This window comes from Hyaena hyaena, unplaced genomic scaffold, assembly GCF_003009895.1.
Source record: "Hyaena hyaena isolate Hyena2069 unplaced genomic scaffold, ASM300989v1 scaffold_126, whole genome shotgun sequence".
Classification (NCBI taxonomy): Eukaryota; Metazoa; Chordata; class Mammalia; order Carnivora; family Hyaenidae; genus Hyaena; species Hyaena hyaena.
The window spans coordinates 3165785-3192168 of NW_024080759.1; the positions used below are offsets into that span (position 1 = coordinate 3165785).

The window sequence follows — 26384 nt, forward strand, 5'->3', positions numbered from 1 at the left end:
TCATAAAAAGAATGGGAGGGGCTTTAATATTAGTTTGTGGTTTCTTCAGGGGTATTTTGGATCCTCTTCAATTTCTGTAGGCTATTTGCCCCAGAAGCTTCTGGGAAGGGAGCACTAACCTTGTAAATTTCACAAAAATTCACTTTGGGTTCCACGGAGACCTCTGTTTTCTTTTGTCTGATTTTGTTTTTCAACAGATGTCAAGTCAGTGCATATCTCTTCAGTCACTCTACTCTCAAAGAATTTCTGTTCCTCACTCCACTGTATTACTTTAGTTTCTAGTCAGTTGAAGGTCATTCAGATAGTAAAAAAAAAAAAAAAGTGTCTTTACGTAGAACGTAGACATTCTACAAGATTTCCATGCCAGTGGTCAGTATAGGCTATTTGAAGTAATTGATCAAGTCCAAAGCTCAGTTCTTTAAAAAAAATTTTTTAACTGGGGACTGATGGATGTGGGGGGGAGGAGGGATGGGCATGGAGGAGGGCACTTGTGGGGATGAGCACTGAGTGTTATGTGGAAACTAATTTGACAATAAACTATTTGTAAAAAAAAGAAAAAATAATAAAAAATAAAAGTAAAAAAAATTTTTTTAATGTTGATATATTTTTGAGGGGGGGTGCAGAGCATGAGTGAGGGAGGGGCAGAGAGAAGAGGACACAGAATCTGAAGCAGGCTCCAGGATCTGAGCTGTCAGCACAGAGCCAGATGTAGGGCTCAAACTCACGAACCATGAGATCATGACCTGAGCCAAAGTCGGCACTTAACCGACTGAGCTACCCAGGTGCCCTGTCCATAACTCAGTTCTAAGCCATTTCCTGCTAATAGCATATACTAAGGAGATATAAATTAAATAATTCAAAGATCAACTACATCTTATAAACATCAGAATTTTTATACTTATAATAAGGAAAGGGAAGAGGTCAGTGAGGAAGGAAACATGGGGATCATGAGGATCATGCCCATATTATCTTTTTCTTTTCATTTTGAGGATTGCTTCCCTAAAGCTGGACATAGGGAGTGTCAAGGAGGCACTGTCCTGGGAGAAGTTGAGACATCTAAACTAGTACTGAGTTTTATGTGAGCAGTGACAATGACCATTGACTTTGACCATCAACAGCTCCACTCAGGTCTCTAAGGGAAGCTGCAAAGTTCACAAAGAAAATGTTTAAAAAGAAAATTATTCTCTCATCCCTTCTTCCCTCCCTTCCTTTCTTCCTTCCTTCCTTCCTCCCTTCCTTCTTTCCTTCCATCTATCCCTCCATCTTTCTTTCTTTTTTTTTTTTTTTGTCTTATAGTACTGTTTTACATTCATCTGCTTTTCACGTGACTCTCTCCAGATGTACAGAGTCTTCCACCTCATCTGGATCAATGTTCCCTTCTCCTGGCCTTGTTAACACTTCCTTTCCCTGTGCTGTCTTGGTTCAATGTATTGTAGAGCTTATATAGGGGAGATATTTGTGAGCTAAGCTCTCACCCATCAAAGCTAGTGCTTTTCTCTCCCCACCCCCATTCTATTCTACTTAATTTGCTAGGGAGTGAAATAACATGAACGGGCAATGAAGCACTCCCCAAACCATGGAAGTGTTTATACCATGGAAAATGCATTTCAGTTGGCACAGTAAATCTCAAGATGGAAATTATTGAATAATAAGGGTTCTCCTATGACCAAGAATGTAAAACCTGCTAGAAAAAATAATATGCTCATCAAAGGTAACTTATTACAATGTATTCTTACCTGCACTACTACATCCTTTGCCATGACTCATTGGGTGTAGACTACAGTTTTTCTTCAGTTATCTCCTGTAGAGATAACAATCAACATTTGGTTTAAAAGATAGTTTTACAAATGTTTGCCTCAAAAATTGCTCAATGTTTAAGGAGCTCTTTCTGGATGTTGTTGCTAGCCTTTTCTAGCTGAGTAATCTTTTTTTATTACTAACTCGTATCAGTAAATTTGTTCACAAAAGTAGAAACATTGCCCATCTGTAGTAAACATCTCTGAGAGCTGTAACCCTCACTAGAGCAGTACGCTTTTATAGAGAATATTCTATTTTCAGGGTTGCTGACCTTTCCCCTCTTTATTGGTTGCCATAGTGATGATCTGAGCTCTGCTTAATAGAGCTTTACTAAAATGAATAAAATCAATAAGCTTTTTAACTCTAATGCTTATATTGATAGTTCCTGATAACATATATCAGAATAAGACATAGCCTTATAAACATATCTAACAATAGAATTTTTTTTGAATTTTATTTTTAAAATTTTATTTTTATTTTAAAAGCATATTCAAGTAGATGCTTTTGTAGGTTGCAAGAGATTGAATGCTTTCTGTGGCTTTCTTTGAATTCCTAGAATAGCATTGTAAGGACCTAAAAATATAGATACAACTTGAAATGTAGATTGAAAGACCATAGTTAAATGGATAATAAAACTCTTTTACAACAGCAAGCTTTAGAAGTTGCAAGTACAACGGTTAATGATTTCTAAAACAAAGTCAAGTCAGAGAACTCTTTTAGCACCTTGTCATAAGAACATTCAAGGTCAACCTTTCCTCATATGCACCTGTACAACTTCTAATGACTTCAGAAGGATCCCGAAATGTTTAGAAGAAGGAAAGTTGGTGATCTGCCAGAATCCCCGGGGCAAAGTAGAAGATCATGGATTAAGCTTGTTTCCAGAGTTCACTCAACAGTTTTAAATCTATTACTTATCAATAGTAAAAAAAATATATATTTTTAGGATTATAATGAAACTTGGATGAACACATTTTGGAGGAATTTAATTCATTTTCCTTGAGAATTAAATAATATTTATTTTAAATTTGTATTTATATATTCTGTTTGACATATGTAAGCATATTTAATATAATAAGCTCTCTAGGATTGTCACTGCAATAAAAGAATTCTGAGTAATGGCTTAATTTACAAGGTCCATTATCACCGTCATTTGTTTAGAGTCTAAGGTACAGGTGCTGTGTGTTGCTTTCTATGCATTCTCTCCAGCCTCTCTCTGGGTATTCCTGGTCAGCAGGGGCAGTTTGCCCAAGGCACTAAAGCCACAAATGGAGAAAGTGGCAACTCACTTTGGTTTCTCTTTCTCCAAAGCCTGCATTCTTCTACTTCTCCTTGATGTTTGAGAACCTAAGCCTCTAGAATTCTGTTCCCGTATTCTATCAAATACATCCCAAGGCTCATTAAAAACAAAAATCAACATCCCTAATGATAGGACCTAGCGATAAAATTAAATTGATGCTGAAGCTGTCTTTAATGAACGAAAAGAAAATGAACTAGGTGCTCATTTCAAATGTCAAAATAATTTCTTTTAAAAATACAGAAATATCTGTCATCATAGACTTTTCATGTATCACTGTTTTCTCTAAATTAAAAAGATTTCTTAAGTGCAAGATGAACTTTAGAAAAATTGGCTGTCTGTGTTTTAACTGGAGGGTCACAAATTTAATTATATTCTTGTTACTTGGTTTCAATGATCATGTTTATTTTTCTAAAACTAAAAACCTTATCCTTTCTTATTAAGAACAAACTAGGGACACCTGGGTGGTGTTGAGCATCTCTGAGAGCTGTTGAGCATCCAACTTTGGCTCAGGCTGTGATCTTATGGTTCATGGGTTTGAGTCCTGCATAGGGCTCTGTGGGGACAGATCAGAGCCTGGAGCCTGCTTCAGATTCTGTGTCTTCCTCTGTCTCTCTGCTTCTCCCCCACTCATGCTCTCTCTCACTTTCAAAAGTAAACAAACATTAAAAAATTAAAAAAAAAAAACTAGGAGAACTTTTAGCAGTTCCACCATTCAAGATCTATTCATCATCTCCAGTTGTAAGCACTGGGGATATAGTTGAGAACAAAGCAGGCAAAATTCTTTCCCTAACTAAGCATGCATTCTTTGGAGGGAATTGAATAATAAATAAAAAACATATATGGTGTGCCAGGGTCTGGGTGGCTCAGTCAGTTAAGCATGTATGATGTGCCAGGTGGTGATACAACCCAGGAATTAAAACAAAACAATGAAAGGGTAGAGGATGAACCAGGACCCAGAAGGAAGTACTACTATTTCAGCTAAGTTTCAGCCAAGACCATCGCACCTGGATGACCGCACGGTGCCCCTCATCTCTCCCCTTGCTTTCTACTCCTGCGCCCCTCTGATGATATGCAGAATGAACTTGAGGTCACATAGTTCGCCTCCTCCAAGTCCTGCTACAGCTCCTACCTGGAATAGAATTCACAGCTCTTCACTTAGCCTACCAGACCCCACATGCTCTTTCTCTTGGTTGCCTCGCTCTCGTCTGCCTTTCTCCCCGCTCGCTGCTGTCCAGGCACCGGGTGTGCCTGAGAAGCCTGAATGGGCTTCATCTTGGGGTCTCTACACTTGCTTTCACATTGCCTGGAGTGAGCCGCATAAGACCCTCTGGTGGTTGCCCCCTGGTACCTCCCAGAGTGGCCTCCAGGAGCATTAGTTGAAAGGGGCATCCCTGCATCACACTCTTGCCCCTCTGCTTCATCACAGCGCCTACAGCCTCTTGCTTGTGTGTAGCACATCCGTTTAGTGGGCGTATGGGAACACAAGCAGCATGAGAGCACGGACGTGGCTCTCATGCACCACTGTATCCCCAGCACCTGGAATAGTGGCAACGTATTGCAAGAGCTCGGTAATTATTTGGGGGTGTGAAAGAATGAATGTGCTCTAAGGATGGACTGCTGAGACAAGGGGAGAAGATAGTAGAAAAGTGGCAAATGCCTTGGAGGATTTAAAAAGGACCCCACATGCTGGTGTTTTCCACGATCCTAATTCTGTCTCCCGTTGGCAGCTGGCATGAGTATTCCTGCTGCTTCCTGACCTCAACTCCTTTTCCCATCTCTGCCTGGCCCCCAGAGAGTCTTTACCAGCTAACATGCAGCCATACTGTGTAGCTCCACATCAAAGATGTGACATTTTGGTGAGCCCATTTGCAGTTTCTGACGTTTCTTAAATGGGTTGATTTATGGTTGTGTTCTTTCCTTTTTAACCAAAGCATCTCCAGATATCCCAAAACTCGGACCCATGGAGCTGACCGTTGTTATTGCTGTGCCAGTCTGCCTTCTGTCCATGGCAGCGGTGCTGACGATATGGGCATGCCAAGGTCGCCAGTGCACAGACAGGAAGAAAAGGAGACAGAATGTGGAGGAACCCCTCTCTGAGTGCAATCTGGTAAATGCTGGAAAAACCCTAAAAGATCTGATTTACGATGTGACTGCCTCTGGCTCTGGCTCTGGTATGTGCCCCCTGTCCATTTTACAGTAAGAAAACTTGCATTTGAAAGTAAATAAGAACAATCTCTAACTTCTAAAAAGGGCCCCAATACTATGAATTGCATCATTTAGAATGCTCAGTGTGGTACTTGGTAAGGTCTGATATAGAAACCTGTGTTAGGATTTGATGAAGAGAAAAAAACATCATGGCCAAAAGAGTTAAGTCTTCTCAGTTGCCTTTTCTGCCTTTAGGGATTCCAAGTCCCACTTTTACATTCCTTCAGAACTTATTTTTGAATCAAGAAAGAGTTTCTCTTCCCCTCTCTGCCCTCATTATGGTTGATACTAATCACTGTTGCTCTCTTAGTAATGTTTTGTGGGCACAAAAGTTACTGTATTTAAGGAATTGAATTCTGGGGGGAAAGATGTTAGTTGTGCAAAAGGGTATTTTTTTTTTTTTTACAAATAGTTTATTGTCAAATTAGTTTCCACATAACATTCAGTGCTCATCCCCAAAGTGCCCTCCTCCATGCCCATCCCCTCTCCCTCCCACATCCATCAGTCCTCAGTTTTTGTCAGCATTCAAGAGTCTCTCATGGTTTGCCTCTCTCCCTTTCCCCCACCATTTCCCCCCTTCTTCTCCCCCTTGTTCCTCCGTCAAGTTCCTCCTAATCCTCCTATACGTGCAAACATATAATATTTGTGCAAAAGGGTATTCTTAGAGTGCCTTTGCTCATGGTTATGAAAGTCTTCGGAATCTGCAGCCTCCCCTGGGATGTGTGTGTGTGAAGTGAACAGGGAGCTGACCGGAAGTCAAAATCAAGAATCTTCCAAGAGCATAGAAACAGAGATGACAGGGAATAGCACAGCACACTCCTCTGCCGGCTGTTGCCGAGGTGAGATGATGCCTCTATTCCTCCTGAATGGAACTCCACAACTCCTGGTGAAGCAGTTCAAAATATGAGGCTGTTTTATGGCCTATATGAGCCTTTCTCATAGCACACACCGTGTGAAGGCATTTTGAGTTTCTGGTGACAGAGCAGATTCCTCTGTAATAACAAACTCTCTGATACGGCCTTTCCTTGTGTATACATCCAGAAACCCTGCGGGCATGTGGTCTTGCATATATGTGAGCTAGGGTGAGCCGAGGTGGGTCACTTCTGAAGGCCCTGGACCCCCTCTTACTCTGGAAGAATCATTAAAGAGGACTACCCCAAGCAGACTTTGAGAAACTCCCCAGCCCATGGTCTCTAGGAGCATCCAGCCAGGCATGATGAACAAGAGCAGATGACACAGTGGCGGTAGCCTCTATGTGAGCATGCATATTTAACATGAAGCAGCTTTAGACTCACCAGAGTCCAGAAAAGAGAGCCCTAATTATGTCATCTAGAGAGCCCAGATAGTCTGTTGCTTCTGACGGCCAGATCGCTTGCTCTTTCGCTGAACAAGGTCTCAATATTTATGCCATCACTGTACAAATTAAGTGGCATGTTTGCAAAGGAGGATTATTGGAAAAAATGTCTCCGAACTGCAAAGTTTGTAAAACTAAAGTCCAAATTAAGCTACTGTGTAGAAAGCTATGACATTCTTCCTTTAAAAGTAAAGCTGTTCAGGGGCATCTGAGTGGCTCAGTTGGTTGAATGTCCGACTTCAGCTCAGGTCATGATCTCACGGTTCATGGGTTTGAGCCCTGTGTCAGGCTCTGTGCTGACAGCCAGCTCAGAGCCTGGAGCCTGCTTCAGATTCCGTGTCTCCCTCTTTCTCTGCTCCTCTCCTGCTCGTGCTCTGTCTCTCTGTCAGAAATAACTAAATATATATATAAAAAAAAGTAAAGCTGTTGAGAGTCTGTACTCGTTCTTCCCTGACCGTTAAATCCTGGGGCCTACTGTTCCCTAATTTCCTGAGCACCGGTGACATTCTAGGCACAGAATATGAGCACAGAGAACTCTGATTTGTGCCCAGTTCCTTGATACCTTATATAATTTCTTTATAAGGTTCAAGTTATTAAATAACCCTCTATTTAATACCCCCCCAAAATTTCAGTTTAGTTGGATATGTTAAGTGGAAATGTATATTTAAGAGTTACTCCTTGAATGTATTTAAGATGACTAAGAACTTCCCTTTCGAACCAAAGTAATAGAGATGTTATAACTGGAGACTGGATACTTTGCTTAAGAAAGTAAGCATGAATCAGGGCATGAAATGAAAAATTAGTATTAAGATTTGTGGTGCTTTTATGCATCCTTAACGCTAAAGCTGGATTTGTTAACTGTTAGACTCTTGTCTTCAGATTATTCTAAGATCTTTCTTTTCCTTTTTTTTTTTAAGTTTGTTCATTTTAGAGAGAGTGAGAGAGAGCAGGGGAGGGGCAGAGAGAAAAGGAGAGGGAGAATCCCAAGTAGGCTCCCCACTGCCAGTGCAGAGCCTGACGTGGTACTCAAACTCACAAACTGCGAGATCATGACCTGAGGTAAAATCAAGAGACGCTTAACCGACTGAGTCCTCAGGTGTTCCAAGATGTTCTAAGATCTTTCTTAAAAAGAAAGCTGTAAATATACACAAGCACAGGCAATTTTTTAAATGACCAGTTTGAAAGAGTTTTTGGGACTTTTTCTCTAAGTCAGCTGCATAGGTTTGGCAGTGAGCACTGGCTAACAGTAACTGATGGCAGCACTGCCTTTGGTCATCAGAGAGAACAGGTCTGGCTGCAGAAATGCTTCCTACCATCATGAAAGCTCCTTCTCAGGGAGGAAGTCAGGCAGCGCTGCTTGCCCTTTGCCTTTCTTCATTTTGGCCAGCAAACTTCAAAGGCAGTATTGTTAGGTGTGGAGAAACCAAAATTGTGCAGCTTCTCCCTGTCCGGATCAGGGACACATTTCAAAGAGATAGAATACCTGACTAAGAGGCAAGTGGACCGATGTTCTGCTGGACTGTTTCTGAGAATGGATTGTGTCTCAGGTGGCTTCTAAGAGTCTGGGCATGTTACTGCTTTCCTCTCCCCAAACAATACTTCTGATGAGTCGTGACATCACTGAAAGATGCCTTTCCTTCAGACAGGCAGCAGCTTCTACAACCTCTGGTTAAAAAAAAGAAGAAAAAAAAAAACAACGAACCTATATGGAGAAGCAAAGTCCATGTTTCTTCAAGAAATGAAATTTCTCAGGGTATAAGCAAGAACTAGATTATTTGAAGTGGTTGCCTTGAAAGATACCGAAGCAGCTTTCACTGAGTTTTCGTGTCTCCATTTAATTGTCGTGCTGAGTACATTAGATGATGTTGTCTTGCTTTGCCCATGGTCCGTGGCATTGGTCATGCACTTGATCAATTTGCAGTTTGAAAACACAGGCATGTCTAGCTCTCTAGTCAGCGGAGGCAGAGGTTGTTGATGTGATGTTTTTTTGTGAGTGTGTGTGTGTGCAAGACAGGAGAAGGAGGAGAGAAGGTGAGAGTTTGGCCCACTGACTGTCAGTTCAACTTTTATTGTGTGGTTAAGTAGTAAAATTGACTGTAGTCTACAAAAACAGCCTTTACAGTTTGCTGCTGGAGATCTTCCCAGCAGGAGAGAATTGGGGGCATAGCCACTGAATGGTAAGAGCAAGAGTTTGCACTGAAGACTATTTTTTAGTTGTAGCTCTTCCTCCCTAGTTCTGGGCAAGTCTTCGATTATTGTGGGGCCCCAATTTTCTCATCTTTAAAATGATGAACTTGGACTAGATGATCTCAAAACTTTTTGACTGTGGGGCTCTGTGACTAATTGTTGAGACCCATAATAGCAACCTTATAGTCTGTGCTTATTTAGCCACAGTGGGTGGTTCTCACGAAGATGAGAACATGTGAATACACCGTGGCTCATTTCAGGAGCAGAGGCCAAAGCCTGCAGCGCTCAGAGGGCTGCTGCAGTGAGAGTTTCCAAGCCATCCCACTACAGGGATAATAACGAAACATGACTTTCCAGAGCACACTTATACTGTAACCTCTTTCACTATTTCCCTCTAATTATAATAGTAATAAGTACCCATTGTGGACATTAAGGAAATGTATATTAGATGGAAGACTGTCACAATTCACCCTGATTCCACTAAGTGGAAATAACTGTCATAGCATTTAATAAATTTTCTTTTCAGTCTTTTTCTGGTACATTTTTTGGATAGCTAGTTACAGTTATTTAGTTGGATAGAATTTACGGCGCTATTCATTTAACATTAGAGCGAATATGTTTTCCCATGTCATTAAGAAATACCTCGTAAGCAGCATCATTATCATTTGCTCTAAGTAATCTGCTCTAAGATAGAATATTAAGGACTAGCCATTATTGATCATGTAATATACCAGATACTCTGTCGGGTGCCTAATGTGCTTATTCATTCTTGGATTACCCCTATGGGGTAGGTACTACTAAAAGCCCCTGCATTTTAGATAAGGAAGCTGAAGCTCAGAGAAGTTCAATTACTTGCTGGTGGTTGCATAACACAGCTGAAATTTGAGCGCAGGTCTTTCTTATCTGTTCTCTTCATCTCTGCACTGTGTTTAACGATTTTTCTATTATCTGATCTTTTCCCTCCTATTTCCTATAAATAATAATAACATATTAAGTATTTTAACATAAATGTTTCTGCATTTTATGGTTAAATCTTCAGGAAGGAATTCTAGATGTGGGGTTGTCAGTTCAAAGAATCTAACCTTTTTTTTACATACACTCAGAACATATTTTCCTTGAACTTTGTTTCATTTCACAGAATATCAGTGTGGTATCCTCTATGACTGTGCCTTCACTTTTAGTGTAACGTGATTATCTCCCTTGATTTTTGAATCTGATTCTTCACTTTGCAGTTTTAATTTGTTTTTTTTTTTTTTAAATTCACAAAGAGCTCTCCTGCTTATCCAGTTGTACTACAAAGAAGACATTTTATTTTAGAGGCTAAAATATTTTTTTAACCTTTATGTATTTAGTAACTTGCCTGGCTTTAATGGGCAAACTGGGGAGATTTGGAGAAATTCTAGAAAATCAGATATCTGTAGCAGCAGGCTATGTTCAAGAAATTGTCATTTGTGAATATGAGAAGATAAATTCACAGTAAGAATTTAGAGTATTCTCTTGAGCATACTTGGTCTGACAATAAGGTTTGGTATAATGGTGCTTATTTCTTCAAAATCGGTAAACTTATTAAAGCGCTTAAATGTTTGCCTTTTTATGTGAAAATAATGGCCATCATGATCGTTCTTTTCTGGCACTCCTTTATTATCAATCATCAATTCATCTTTTCTTTGGTTAGGTCTGCCTCTGTTGGTTCAAAGAACAATCGCAAGGACGATCGTACTTCAGGAGATAGTGGGAAAAGGTAGATTCGGTGAAGTCTGGCATGGAAGATGGTGTGGGGAAGATGTGGCTGTAAAAATATTCTCCTCCAGAGATGAAAGATCTTGGTTTCGTGAGGCAGAAATTTACCAAACGGTTATGCTGAGACATGAGAACATACTTGGTTTCATTGCTGCTGACAACAAAGGTATTTTTCATCTAATTGGGTTCAGCAAGTAAAAGTGTTATGTCTCTCATCAGATCAAAATAAATAATGTCTTTGCTTTAATAAAATCTAATTTCTTTATTGAGTATAGGAAATGCTTTTCCCCTTCTCCACAGATAAACATCCAGAACCATACAATAAAGACAGGGCAAATGAGTGATATGAAATCATGATGACACCACAGCTAGGTTGATATTTAAAGTATTTGGTGACTGGTATGGCACAAGAATCTATCGATCAGAACAGAAGCTTCAGCTGGAACAGAGTCCTGAGGCAACCCTGCAATGCTAGCATTTATACCTCATTTGCTGGTTCATAGAGAGATCTGGAGGCATCTTGTCAGGGGGTGGGGTGGGAGGTGGGGGAGGTTGCTTTGGGTGTCTAGGGCAAAGGAATGGGATTGGAATTTTCAATAGCAGCTGTTAGCTGATGAGGACAGAAATATTTCAATATTTTAATAACTGGTACAGACATACCAGTGAAAGCTAGCTGAATATCCACCTTTCTCATCTGTATGAACACGCTTCGTTCAACTCCAGGACTCCAATTTTCTATGAACGTTATCAGAATGGCAGCCAGCAAGTCAATTCTAGTAAAATGTTCTATTAGTGTACTTTGAGTATGATTTATATCTTGAGGTTTAACATCAACAACCCCAAACAGTAGCACTTTTTGAGTTTTGTGGAGCAAGACAGAGCATTAGTGTCCTGGTCTTTAAACCAGTATTTGTAAAATATGACATAAATCCCCAAGTAATCAGGCACTGGACATAAAGTTTGTGGATTACCTATGCTTTCTTCTTTTTGCATAGATTTTATGCATTTAACTGTGCATTTTTTTCTCTTAATAAAGGGAAACAGGGCACAAAGGGAAGCAAAAGTTGATCTAGTCAATTTTTTGACTTGAAGCAGTAATATGAAGAACTTTGGTGAGGTAGAGATTGTAACCTCTATCTAAAATACAAATGATCTGTGGACATCAGGGACTCACCATTACTTACGGAAATTAAAATCTATGGTTATTTTTATCTGTTATAAGCTTGATTATTATTAATTAGATGACGTAAGAGAGGCCTAAAATTATTGTACATTTGGGCCACAACTGTGTTTGCTGATGGTTTGTGTTTTCTGATGTGGTGTGTATAAACTGAGTAAAGCCAAGATGAACTTTAAAAAGAAAAACAATCTTTCCCAATTATCGACTACGTATACTTTGAAAATATATCCAAACTATTGAAAGTGAGACTTTTCTTAGTAAGCTAAGACCTTTTCCTTTTTCTTCCTAAGATTGAGCTCAAGCACACCTACTGATGAGATTAATTAGTGTTGTTGTCAAAGCAGTAATGACTTTGGTTATATGGATCATCTTGATGGATCTGATTTAATCATCATGTTTATTTGATTATAAAACAATAGGCCCAAGAGACATCACCCTGGATTGTCTCCTTCTTTAGTTTAACTGGTCTACCTCTGTCACTGGCTTACTAATTAGTGGTTTTGTGCATGCTTTCAAATGATCTCTCAGATTGCTTTCATCCTCATTTCTAAATCTTCTGTGGTAACCAGTTCCATTGCTTAGTCAACTCTCTGACCAGGACGTTGATGTGAGAGGACAAAGGTAGCCATTGGCGTTGAGCAGAGAAAGGGGTAGGAGTAGGGATTAGTTTTATTATGGTCAGTTTATTACTGAACTTCATTACACTATGTTGATTTTTGTATTCCTAAGAAATTTTATTGCTACCCGGATTTGGAAATTAAATATTTGGATTAAGAGTTAGCTTTTGTACATAAAGCATTTAAAAGAAAAAGTCCATAGCAAATGTTTATTATCACTTCCTTTCTCTGAACATCAGAACTGCTCAGGGCTTCCCAGGGCTGTGGTAGACCCCATTCCAAAAACTGAAACTAACTCTAGGGACTCTAATACCTAGAGACGTCTTAGGCTAATTTCTGTTCTGCTAAAAATATTTCATAAGCTGGATTACCTTTTGGTTTGATGAAGTAAATTATTTGGAAATGTCTAGAAACTGGTTCTTAATGTAAGCTTCTGGAGAAAATCATCAACTTCATATTTTGAAAAGTGAACAACGGGAACATTCTTAGAATTTTAGGGCTTTTATTATAGTCATAATACTTTGTGTACATTTGTTGCATTTCTGGTTTTTATTGGAATAATCTTTCGTAAAAGCTCAGAGTGATTTATAGCACAATACTGAGCCTAAGAGCATCTGTCAGTAGTTTTCCCTATAATGTGGCATTATCAGTATATAGAGAGAATAAGAAAGGACTTGTTCACTTATCAGAATTACTCTCAGCTTCCTATAGCTACCGTATGTACAACAGGTTCTATATCAACATCTTCAAGGATCCAGGGAGAAATTTTACTGTACTAACTTGGACTGTCAGCATCATCACTAAAGTAATTAACTTTCCTTTGTTAGCAATACAAATTCACTTTCAATGCTGACATTTGCTAAAAGTTTTTGGTTTCTTCCTTAGCATAATGAAATGATTTTTAATGCAACAAAATGATTTTTTTTCATTTAGATAATGGAACTTGGACTCAACTTTGGCTTGTCTCCGAATACCACGAACTGGGCTCCTTATATGACTATTTGAATAGAAACATAGTGACAGTGGCTGGCATGATCAAATTGGCACTTTCCATAGCTAGTGGTCTGGCCCACTTACATATGGAGATTGTTGGTACGCAAGGTATGTGTTTTCTTCCTAAGTTTTTTCTGCTTGAATATGAGGATAGAAACACCAAATTACATTTTAGTGCTTCCTTGTATTTTAGTTTATTATAATTATCAAATGTAAGGAAACACTAAGGTGCTTTATAAAGCTGAGGGTATTATTGTGATATAGCCAACTCTCATCTGCATAGTCACCATTTTGTGTATTAGCCACAGTAATGTCTTTACACTGGTGGCTCCAACTTTGCCACTTAGCACATACACCTGGGAGATCTTACTTGGGTGGAAAACGCTCTATATTCAGAGAATATTGATAACTTAAATATTTACCTATGATAACCAAAATAATAGGAGATGGTAATGTGATCTTGAACAAATATTTACATGTCATGTACTCAAAGGCCAAGTAATACACACTGTCCTTACTGTTTATTGACTTAATAGAGAATTGGCTCTAGAAAGTCATTAGTCTAGTCGGGGCAGTAGTTCTCAAATTTAGATTCATGGGCCCTTTAAGCTCTTCAAAACTACTGAGGAGCCCAAAAGTGTTTGTGTAGTTGGGTTCTACATGTTAATATTTATTATATTAGGAGCTAAAATTGAGAAATGTAAAAAAATAGTAATTTACTTAATAATAACCGATTAAATGTGAAATAAATTTCAGAAATGTACATGTTTTAAAAATTTTTGCATCCTTTTTTTTTGTAATACAAAAACCAATGTAGTGAAAATTCTGGTTTTGTTTTACATTTTTTTCAAATCTCTTTAATGTCTGACTTAATGTCTGGATTTTCATGCATGTTCTTCATTCAGTTGCTTCCAATATGTTGTTTTGGTCGAAGTCTGTGAATAAAAGGTAATATCACGCAGATATATATTTGGAAAAGAGTTTCAAAGACTCCCAGAGATCTTTGAGTCACATTTGAGAACTGCTGGCCTAAGGTAGTAGAAGTTTGAAACGTGTTTGTAAGAGAATATTTGCTATGTTCTTACGTGGTTGTAGCAATGCTAATTCTTTCCCTGTTCATTCAAAAAAAATTTATTAGTGGCCACTAAATGCCAACAAGTGTTCTGAGCATTAGAGGCCTGCTGATAAGCAAGACACACACCATTAGGCATTTACGGTCTAGTTGGGAAAGATGGATAATTAGACACACATATGAATGAACACTATAGCTAATAATAAGGGTTCTGAAGAAGGCAAAATAGGGTACTCTGTGGGGAATGACTGGGAATGTGAAATGTGTGGTCAGGGAAGACCTTTCTGAGGAGGTGACATTTGAGCCAGGTCTTCAACATCATTCCTTTCGGTGAGAGTCAGTCTTTAGTAACAACAACAAAATGCGTATGCTTTTCTTATGCTTCATAGGTAAACCTGCAATTGCTCATCGAGATATAAAATCGAAGAATATCTTAGTGAAAAAGTGTGAAACGTGTGCCATAGCAGACTTAGGGTTGGCTGTGAAGCATGATTCGGTACTGAACACTATTGACATACCTCAGAATCCTAAAGTGGGAACCAAAAGGTAAGATAACAACTTTGGTGGCACACTAAGACATGTGACTGCCTCCTAAACATGAAATCATGGGATGTGTGTGTGGTTTGGTTTTTTTGGTGGTGGTGGTGGGGTGTGTGGTCTGAATGGAAGATCATTAGGCCCAAGAAAGCAAGAAGCGCTTCTGTGGGTCACTGAGAAGTCAGTGGCACGATGCTTATAAAGCAAGGAACAGTTGGAATTTTAGTTGTATAGACAGTAGTCCTTTGGGTCAAGAATCCAGTAGCTAGGGATGATGGAGTAGACAGTGATATATTATTTTTAGTGTGCCACTTTCTGAGAATATATTTTCCTATGGATAGGAGGAAAAAATATCATCAGTATATAGTTCCTCCAAAGCCTTTATACTTATAAATACATCAAAACTCAGGGCTAGTTCTATTTGTTCAAGTTCTAAAGAAAAGATGCAGAATCAATATATTGAGCAAGATAAGTGAGGGACTCTAAATGAATACATACATGTGCTATTGTACTCCCTTAATGTTTAAGAATGTATAATAATTTTTGTATTTACTTGTAATTGTATTTATCCTTAAGTCTTCCAAATTGATGTATATTAAGATAATATGAGTTTGGACATAATTCCCACATTCAAGGAACAGAATTTCTGAAGGTTCAGACCAAATATGAGATAAGCAGAATGTACCACCTATGTATTATGACAGGCCCATTGGGAGTTGGATTTCTGGTGTTTTCTTGTTCTGGCCAGACTGTGGCCAGAATACTTCAATTTCCTTTTATTTGAATATCAGGCTCATGCTACTTTTGATATAATACCTGAGTTCTTGACCTTGAAATCAGAAACAACCAAAACATTTTCCTGGAGTTGTTAAAGGCTCTTGGGAGTAGGGAATTTCTGGTACAGTTGGCCTCCAAACCATATTAGAGATCTCAAGCCCATCACTCTGACTTCTTCTCTTGGTTCCCTAGGAGAATTTAATGAGGCCCCAGGAACACATCAGGGAAGTTTATTCCAACGAGGCAGCCCTATGGGACCTCTCTTCTTTTCTCTATGAAAATCAAGCTTCAACTTGCCCATATGACATTCTCCACATTAGAGACCCCCAGGGAAGCCTTGGATGCTGGATTCCTTAAGAGGATCTAAAACGTTGAAGAGTTTGGGAGACTATTGCATCCTCATCTTAATATTTTGGGAAATTATCAAAATCTCCCTAGGACAGCTAGACTCAGTCAGGTCCCATGGCCTGTAGATTTCCTTGGTTTAGTTGTATTCAAACAAGGTTGTAATTTTCTTGCAGCCAATGTATATTATGTATATATTTCTTGAAGCCAGTGTATGATAAAATTGTTCATGGAGAGAAGGTATCTAGGGTATGCTGCTAAGCACTATGTTAGAGTCCTGGGCCCACCATGATGAATAAGAGATGCTCTTTGCCCTCAAGGAGCTTTCCAAGGTAACATTTATTGGTGGGAGTTGAGTTCCATCTTTCCTGTTGAGTGCTTGCTTTGTTTACTGAATTTCCCTCTAGCTTGTTTTTTGCAAGTAAATGGCCCCTGGCACTTGTGCTTTGACACTGAGTAGGATGAGCTCTAGCTTTATTTAAATTTCTTTTTTCAAAGTACAATTCAGTCAATCACTGTATTATTTAATTTTAATTTATTAGAGTTGTTTAGATCTACTTTGAAAAATGATGTAAGCTATCTCAATTTCTATTTTGTGACAGGATTTATTGAGATTGTATTTTACTGCATTGCTATAAAGTCATACACAGATTCTGAAATGTGCATGTTTTTGAAGGTATATGGCTCCCGAAATGCTGGATGATACGATGAATGTGAATATATTCGAGTCCTTCAAACGAGCTGACATCTATTCTGTTGGTCTGGTTTATTGGGAAATAGCCCGAAGGTGTTCAGTTGGAGGTAAGATGTCGGGGATATTTTTTGTATCTGTCTTTCCTTGAAGCTTTAAGTATAAGATATGATTTTGTATGTTTTGTTTTCTAAGCACCATATTGAATCATTTTTTTAATATTTAAGAGACTACCTTTTGGGGATATGTTTCCAGTGGCAAAAGCAGAGCATCCTACGTATAACGCTGATTTTATATTGTGAGTACTGCTTAGGTAGGAGTGACATTTCTCCTGATAATTATGATTTTCTTAATGATAATTTGCAACGCACTTGAAAATTTTCTTGAGTTTTATGCAGTTAGCTGTATCCCTACTTAATACCAGATATTAAACCCAAAGATGTTAAATGATGTACCAAAAGCCATAGGAGTTGAAGTCTTCTAGTTTTCAGGCTTTTCCTATTTTGCTTTGTTTTGTTTTTCCCCCTGTGATAATGAATGTGGAGGAGAGAAAGCGATGGTGGGCAGAGGTGAGCATAGACTAACTTCCTGACTCAGTGCTCCTAGCAGTTCAGAGATTAATAATGAGAGGAAGAGTTTGAAAGGATGAAACCCTACAAATGCAGTGTGAGGGAGTTGTGGCCTCCGTGGAGAAAAATTGACTACTGGCAGAAAATGGTTAGAGTTTTCACTTTCAAAGGATATAGACTTATTTTTTTAACGTTTTTTATTTATTTCTGAGAGAGAGAGAGAGAGTGAGCAGGGGAGGGTCAGAGAGAAAGGGAGGTACAGAATCTGAAGCAGGCTCCAGGCTCTGAGCTAGCTGACAGCACAGAGCTCGACGCGGGGCTCCAATCCACAAACCGTGTGATCATGACCTGAGACGCTTAACTGACTGAGCCACCCAGGAGCAAATTCCTGAATATCTGACTTAAGGCCAGTTACTTGGTCACAATTCCTCAACTTTAAAATAAATCATAAAACTGGCCCCTTGGGCTTTGAAGATTTAAGGAATTGATTTAGTTGACTAATTAATTGGAATAGAGCATGCTTATAGTAAACATTCAATAGTAGAGTTGTCATTATCAAACCACTTCCAGTTTTTTATTTTGTTGATATCATTTTGCTAATGATTATGCTAATCTCATTTTTTTAATGAGTAAAAAAAATTTTTAAGCTTATAAGTTTAAAAATATATTTGAATGAGAAAGCATAATTTTCACCCTTTTATACACAGATGAAGTAGTACACTGTTCAGGAAGATGAAGCTATTTATAGAAACAATAGAATTACAGTAGAATTTTGGAGCTTGAGATTGAGTTCCAGATCTGCCACTTACTAGCTCTATGACCTTGAGCAAATTTATGACTATGCCTCAGTTTCTTCTTTCTATAGAGTAGGGATAATATGGTACCTCTTTTAGGCAGAGAATTTGAGAAATAATTAGTTAAAATTATTAGGACAGTGTATGGTAAAAAACATGACTCAAACATATTTGTAACAATATTTTAAAATTTCATATTAATAATTGACAGATGTGCTTTTAGGTCATTGTCCTTAAATTTTCTCCAACTGTTGAAATAGTAATTTAGTTAACATAATATTAGAGCAGATCTTAAATATTTTAAATTAAAAGGACTATAGTTAATTAAAATAATCTTATAAGGAAATTCTCAGAGAGTTCAAATAATATTCTGATAATTCAGGTCTTTGTACTTGAGACTCTTTAAATATGAACCTTCATGTTGAATTGTCCATCTTCAGTAGCTTTGCTGCTGCTTTGGTCCATTCTCAGATAGAGTACTTCTATAATCCAAATGTAAGAAACACAGTTTTTAAAAAATTGTCTATCAGTTTTCAAGAAGAGTAAGCTATTCTGTTTTGAAAAGGTTGTTCCATGAAGAAACATACTTCATTCTAGAAACAATGGGTCCATACTTTAAATTTTGGAATTAGGCGTTTTGAATTGCACAGTGGTATTTTATGTAAATCAGAATTTACATAACTTTTATTACATAAAATATAATTTTATATATTTACGTTTATATAATTATTAAAATTATGTAAGTGTAACGTTTTTATATAAAATCGTATGTAATTGTCAAAATTATGTACTTTATAAAATATATATATTTGTTGTATATAAGATATATGTGATTATCAAAATTATATAGATTTTCATAATATAAATTTTATAAATGTGTATAATAATTACTCAGCTGAGTGCTTAATACCTATATCTTTGGTTTTGTAGTGACACAAAATTTTAGTACACCTGACTTTCCAGATTCCCAGGGTACCACTTGTACCTCGAAGACCTAATTAGTAGTCTTTGGAAATAAGCATCTTTGTCTATTATTCACACAAGGAAATTTATCATGCCAATTTCTTATAGGAATTGTTGAGGAGTACCAGTTGCCTTATTATGACATGGTGCCTTCAGATCCCTCAATAGAGGAAATGAGGAAGGTTGTTTGTGACCAGAAGTTTCGACCAAATATCCCCAACCAGTGGCAAAGCTGTGAAGTAAGGCTGTGTTCTTATATATGTTTTATCTATTACAATTTTGAGGTAAGTTACCAGGGAAGATTTTCAGAGATGATGAATTTCTTCTCTCTTAATCTAGGCATCCAGTTCATTCCACATATGTAAATATATGTCCTTGTATCGGTCTTCAGAAGGATTTTAGTTGTACGTATACAGCATGCTAAGGGGCAGTAACAGACCCTGGTATCCCAGTGACTTGATACAGACTTGCTTTCTTGCTGTGGAAAGTCCCCAACAGGTCAGGCAGCTGAGCTCCCTGTGCAGATTCAGTGATGCAGGTGACTTTGATCTTGGGATACTGCTCTCTCAACACATAGTTTCCAAGTGTCTAGGTCAGGAAAATGATTTTCTTTCATCAGAAAAGCCTCCTCACGGCCAAAACTTTGTTATCTTCTCATCCCCAACAGCGCAGACAGTGGCCACCATGTAGTATACACACAATAAATGATTATTGTAGTGCTAGTTAGGCCTTACGTGAGGGTAGAGACTTTTCTAGTTCCCACACGGAGAAAGAAGGGAAAGTGAGGGAAAGGCTACAAACCATCTAATTCCAGAACTGTTTTAATGCTTTAATCTCCCTCACCCCCTATTACTGTTATATGTTCTACCATATTTATTTGTAATATGTGAGGTCTTTTTAAAGTAATGTTTTTTAGTTTGGCTTTATCATAAGGGTAATTTTATACAGTAAGTTTTTTCCTTATAGTCTCCCTCCTTCATGTTTCACTCAACTCTTTTTCTACTTAAGGAAGGATTTATGTCTTGACATTTCTATTTTGTATAGATATCTTATCTACATACTTATTTATTTTATTTATTTATTTTTATTTGTGTATTTTTGTGTGTTTATCAAGTTTTATTTATTTATTTATTTTACAAGTAGTTTATTGTCAAATTGGTTTCCATATAACACCCAGTGCTCATCCCCACAAGTGCCCTCCTCCATGCCCATCTCCCCCTTCCCCCCCACACCCATCAGTCCTCAGTTTGTTCTCAGTATTAAAGAGCCTTTCATGGTTTGCCTCTCTCCCTCTCCCCCACTATTTCCCCCCCTTCTTCTCCCCCATGGTCCTCCGTTAATTTCCTCCTAATCCTCCAATTACATATGGTATTTGTCCTTCTCTGCCTGACTTATTTCGCTTAGCATAACACCCTCAAAGTCCATCCATGTTGCTACACATGGCCAGATTTCATTTTTTCTCATTGCCATGTAGGATTCCATCGTATAGATAAACCACATCTTCTTGATCCATTTGTCCATTGATGGACATTTAGGCTCTTTCCATGTTTTGGCTATTGTTGAGAGTGCTGATTCTACATACTTATTTTAGAAGCAGAATTTGAGACATTTACAACGAAACTGAAATTAAATGAATTTTTTTCTAGTATTAATAATTTCATGTATATGAAAGAAAATATATATTTATATATGTAAATCTTAAAGTGTAATAATAAAATGAGAAGCAGTGATTTCACTACCAAGTTTAAAACATAGAACATTCAAACACTTCTTACCCCTCCGACAGATTACTATTATGATAATTTATTTTTGCCTTGCCTTTTCATAGGAGAAAAAAATATATGTTATATATATGCATAATATATATACACACACACTAAAAATGTAAAAGGTGAAAGATTTATAAGATCTGAAGAGAAATCAGAGTATACACACACTAAAAATGTATTGTTTACTTTCGTGTAATTGTGAAATATATTATTGAAACTTACTATAGATATTCTTCTTAATTTCCTTTCACTTTCCCATATATATATATATATATATATGTAGCTAAAATCTGTTCATTTTCATATCTGTGCAGTAGTTCATTATAAGGCTAGAGTAAAATTTCTTTTTCTACTCTATTGTTGATTGTCTTATGTGTGATTTTAATATTTTTAAACAACACTTTTCTATGTATGCATATGTTTGGGAAAACTTCGTAGAGTATAAAACTGTAGATTCTTTTGGAGTGTCCACATAGATGATCATATCTCTGAATAATGAAGAGTTCTGGGACCAATCCTCATGCCTTTTCTTTCGTATTGCAGTTTCTGGGACTTCCAGTATAACATTGCTTGAAAGTATTGATAGTGGATATCTTTGTTTTACTCCTTAAAGTTTTATATATTTCACCTTTGAGTATCATATTGGCTGTAGGTTTTGTTTGTCAGAGCTTTAATCAGGTTAAATAAAAGCTGACTTTGTTTTGATAAAAGCTTTCTTCCTATGTATGATGTGATGATATGGACTTTCTCCTTTGTCTCTTAATGTGATAAATTGCATTTATAGATTTTCCACTGTTAAACCAACCGTGCATTCCTAGAAAAGGTCTAACATAGTCATTTTTAATGCAATCAATTTTGTACATTGCTGATATAAGTGATTTTTGTCCATTTGTGTCCAGTATTTAGTTCTATCTTGTTTTATATTAATCCCATGCATTAGACACTCATGTGATTTTATACCATTATTGTTTGTTTAGACTTAACATGTTTATCCTTTTCTTTATTCAACACCTTTTGCCTCTCAGAGCTTCCTTCCGAGATCATTTTTCTGATTCCCTAATGTGCATTCTTAAATGTATTTTATGTAAATTGGTTTTTTAGGAAGACCTAGTGGTTGTAAGTTCTTTCAGTGTTTGGGTGTTTGACAATTTATTTTGTTCTTAATCGTAAACAAAGTGAGGTTCATAGTTATTTTCTCTAAATACTTTAAAGTTGTTATTTCACTGTCTCCTGGCTTTCATTATTGCTGTAGAGAAGTCAACTGAGTTTTTTTTTTTTTTTTTTAGTTCATTTGTCTTTCAAACTACCTTAAGAATTTCTCTGTCTCTAGTATTCTGCAGTTTCTCTATGATGTATTTGGTGTAGATGTCTCTTGATTAATCTTGCTTGGAATTTTTGGACTTGATAATTCCAAGGATTTGTGATGTTCTTCAATTCTGGAAAATTCTCCACCTTTATCTCTTCAAATAGCTCGTCCTCTCATTGTCTCTTTTTCCCATTTTTAGAGAGCTCATTGGATGCATGTTAGACCTTTCATTCCTTTGATTGTCTTCTATTCTCCCCTGTTTTCCATGTTTGTATCTTTACATAGCAACTCATATTTATCTTCCAGTTCACTAATTTGGTCTTCAAATGTGTCTAATCTACCCTTTATCTCATCTATTTAGTTTTTATTTTAATGTTTATCTTTCGTGTTAAGAAGGTTTGTTTTTTTTTTTTTTTCAGTCATGAAAAAGGTAGTGATCTTATTAGGTTTTTTTTTTTTTTTTTTACTAAAGTATAGTTGGGACACATTTTATTAGTTTTAGGTATACAAGATTGACAACTCAATACATTATGCTGTTCTCACCACAATTGTTGTAACTACCATCTGTCAGCATACGATGCTATTACACCACCATTAATTATGTTCTCTATGCTATATCTTTCATCCCTGTGATTTATTCATTTCATAACTGAAAGCCTGTACCTCCCACTACCCTTCATCTGTCTTGTCCATTCCTCCCACTCCTTTCCTACTGATAACCATCAGTTTGTTCTGTGTATATATGAGTCTGATTCTGCTTTTTGTTCATTCATTTATTCATTTGTTTTTTAGGTTCCACATATAAGTGAAATCATGTGATATTTGTCTTTCTCTGTCTGATTTATTTTACTTAGCATTATACTTTATAAGTCCATCCATGTTGCTGCAGACAGCAAGAACTCATCCTTTTTCATGGCCAAGTAATATTCCACCATATATTTTTTAATGTATAAGATATATATATTTATATAAATTGATAGAGAAGATACATATCTATTTATATATAGATATAAATCTAGATACATTTTCTTTATCCATTTACCTATTGATGATAGTTGGTTACTTCTATATGTTGGCTGTTATAAATGATGCAAGAATAAACATAGAAGTGCATATTTCTCTTTAAATTAGCATTGTTGTTTTTTTAAAGGAGTGTGGGTAAATACCCAATAGTGGAATTACTGGATCGTATGCTATTTCTATTATCAAGTTTTCAAGGAACCTACATATTGTTTTCCACAGTGGCTGCACCAGTTTGCATTCCACCAACAGTGCACAAGTGTTTCTCTTCCTCCATGTTCTCATGAACACTTGTTATTCTTATCTTTTTGATTCTAGCCATTTTGACAGGTATCAGGTGATATCTCATTGTGGTTTTGATTTGCATTTCCCTGATGAATAGTGATGCTGAACATCTTTTCATGTGTCTGTAGGCCATCTGTATATTTTCTATGGAAAAATGTCTATTCAGGTCCCTTGCCTGTTATTTAATCAGATTATTTGCTTTTTGTGTGTGTTGAATGGTATAAATAATGTATGTTGGGTATTAACTCCTTATCAGATATATCATTTGTGACTATCTTCTCTCTTTTTAGGTGGCCCTTCCATTTTGTTGATGATTTTCTTCTCTGTGAAAAAGCTTTTAATTTTGTTGTAGTCCCAATAGTTTATTTTTGCTTTTGTTTTCTTTGAAGAGTTATGACACAATGCTTTTTTGGTACTTTATCTTTTTTTAAAAAAAGATCTTTTTAACTTACATTTTGAAAGTCCTCTTTGTTTTTTAAAATTTTATTTTCTATGTATTTATTTTATATTTTATATCATTTAGTTCTAGCAGCTAATGTTTTGATATGTCTGATTTTACTGTTTGTTGTTTCACTTAATCCTTGTTTAGGTACTTAATTCACTCTTATGCTTGTGAATTTTTGTCATGAGCTTAGGCTTATTGCAACATTTTAAGCCCTGAGCTTGATTTTTTTCCTTACCAAGAGTCAAGATTTAGATAATGTTCTCTATAAAATTCCATGTAAGACTGAGTCATCCTTATATTCAGGACTTGGCAAACATCTTGACACTTTCTGTCTTTGGGTTTGGAGCTGTGTTTCCTATCTTTCACATGTGGTTTGTCAATTCTGAAAGGCTAGACTATGAGATCAGCAGATGTCACCAGAGTGGCCACTTGCTTCAGTGATTTCTTAAATCTCTCTGGAGTCATCTTTTCTCATTATTTTCCCCTCTGAGTATTTATTTATTTATCACTGTACAGTTTTTTTTGATATTTATACTTAGATTATTATTTTAGTATGGCATAATTTACATATGCTAAACTGCACAAATTGTAACATATAGCTTGATGAATTAAAAAAAAAGTGTACACATCCAGACCAATGTATAAGGAATTTGCAACTCATCCCAAAGCCCTTTTTCTCTTTCATGTCTTTCCTCAGAAGATTTTAAAGACAGCCACTTTACCATATTCCCAGAAATCAGTGGATTGCATTTTCAATGAAAAGTTAGTTGCTCTCTAAAGTTAATGTGTGTTTTGACTGGATTTTTAAAGAGGTTGGGTCCTGATCTTCTCATATTGTTTTACATTTAAGATTTTCTTCACCAGAGCAGAGCATTAGTTCCTGGGTTTGTGGTTATGCTTCTCTTGTACTGTGTGCGTGTGTGGCTAACACGTTTGATATTTTTCTCTTTTAAAGGCACTCCGAGTCATGGGGAGAATAATGCGTGAGTGTTGGTATGCCAATGGGGCAGCCCGCCTGACCGCCCTTCGTATTAAGAAGACTATTTCTCAACTTTGTGTCAAAGAAGACTGCAAAGCCTAATGATGATAATTGTGTTAAAAAGAAATCTCTCACAGCTTTTCTTTTCTCATTTTCCCTCTTTATGTGAATGTTGTTGCCTTTTTTTGTTGTTGTTCTACCTCAAAGATAATGCAGGACAGTATTTAAGAGCCCAAAGGCAGCATGAAAAATAACTCTAAAGTCAAGCATGGGCAGGAGTTGACTTCATCCCATCTCTATTTTGTCTTTAATTTTATTTTGAAAAGCGACACATCAGTTCGCCTTTTTTTAGTTAATATGATATGACAAAAATGTAAAATAAGCTATATAAAAATAATACAAGTCATGAAGGTTTTATTTTACTTGAATCAAGAGCACATGAATGAAGAAAAGGAGATGAAAAGCATTTTTTTTTTCCTGAGACAAAAACAGTTTCATTAAAAATGTGAACTAAAGCACATTATATCTCAGCAGAACTTTAGATTATATAATCTGTGGTTTTCTCTTTTTTTAATTAAGAAAGATCTTTTAAAAACTTAAATATTTCTCTGAACTTAAGTGTCTAAAACATGTAAAAGGGGAGCCACTCAGCTGAAAGATGAAAGTGAGGTCACGGGGCGCCTGGGTGGTTTAGTCGGTGAAGCGTCCGACTTTCGCTTAGGTCATGATCTCCCGGTTCGTGGGTTCGAGCCCTGCGTCGGGCTCTGTGCTGACCGCCAGCTCGGAGCCTGGAGCCTATTTCAGATTCTGTATCTCCCTCTCTCTCTGACCCTCCCCTGCTCACGCTGTCTCTCTCTCTCCTAGAAATAAATAAAAATATTAAAAAAAAAAAGAAAGAAAAAAGAAAGTGAGGCCAGAAATAGCCATTTCCTTTACCTTGCCTCTTCCCAGTGTCCTGCTCTTCATAATCTACTACCGCAACAGTCCCGCAAGAATGTGAAAGCCACTAAAATGGTTGCTTCCTCTCATTTACAAATGAGACATCAGACAGCTTGAGACACTGAGAAATCCTGAAAGTCACATAGCCAGTGGTGGCGCTGGACCTTGGTTCAAATCTTGTGATAATCTGTAGACTTAACCAACTTCCTCCTTTCCCTTAAAATCCCATGTAGTTCTTTTCTCCCTATGCAGAAACAGCATCTTTCATGGTGGTATACGTGGTGTAGTCAAACAGAAGACAGATTGGGTCATTTTGTACAATCATACTGGACCTGAATGAACTCTGAGGACAATACTCACTAACATTTTCCTCATAGGAATCCCATAGTCTACCAGTTTGTTAGATAAATATTAATGTTTTCTGAGTACTTCCAGAGATTAGTCAGGCACAGAGATCCATTGTTACAAGATGTTGTTAACATTCATTTCAGAGGACCCTACTACTTTTGTACATACACATTAG

At 37.0% G+C, this 26384-nt stretch overlaps 1 protein-coding gene across 3 annotated transcripts in view; it reads left to right on the plus strand.

Moving 5' to 3' along the window:
* Positions 1–25024, plus strand: part of ACVR1C (activin A receptor type 1C) — a 41707-nt gene extending 16683 nt beyond the window's left edge. Inside the window, exons 2-8 of one of the 3 annotated variants that reach the window (XM_039237543.1) lie at positions 5026–5265; positions 10516–10746; positions 13311–13478; positions 14832–14988; positions 16778–16902; positions 19227–19357; positions 24899–25024. In XM_039237543.1, the coding sequence (XP_039093474.1) occupies positions 5026–5265; positions 10516–10746; positions 13311–13478; positions 14832–14988; positions 16778–16902; positions 19227–19357; positions 24899–25024 (1178 nt within the window). The remainder of the gene's footprint in view (positions 1–5025; positions 5266–10515; positions 10747–13310; positions 13479–14831; positions 14989–16777; positions 16903–19226; positions 19358–24898) is intronic. The other 2 variants (XM_039237544.1, XM_039237545.1) reach the window with 2 other exon arrangements.
* Positions 25025–26384: the final 1360 nt, after the last annotated feature.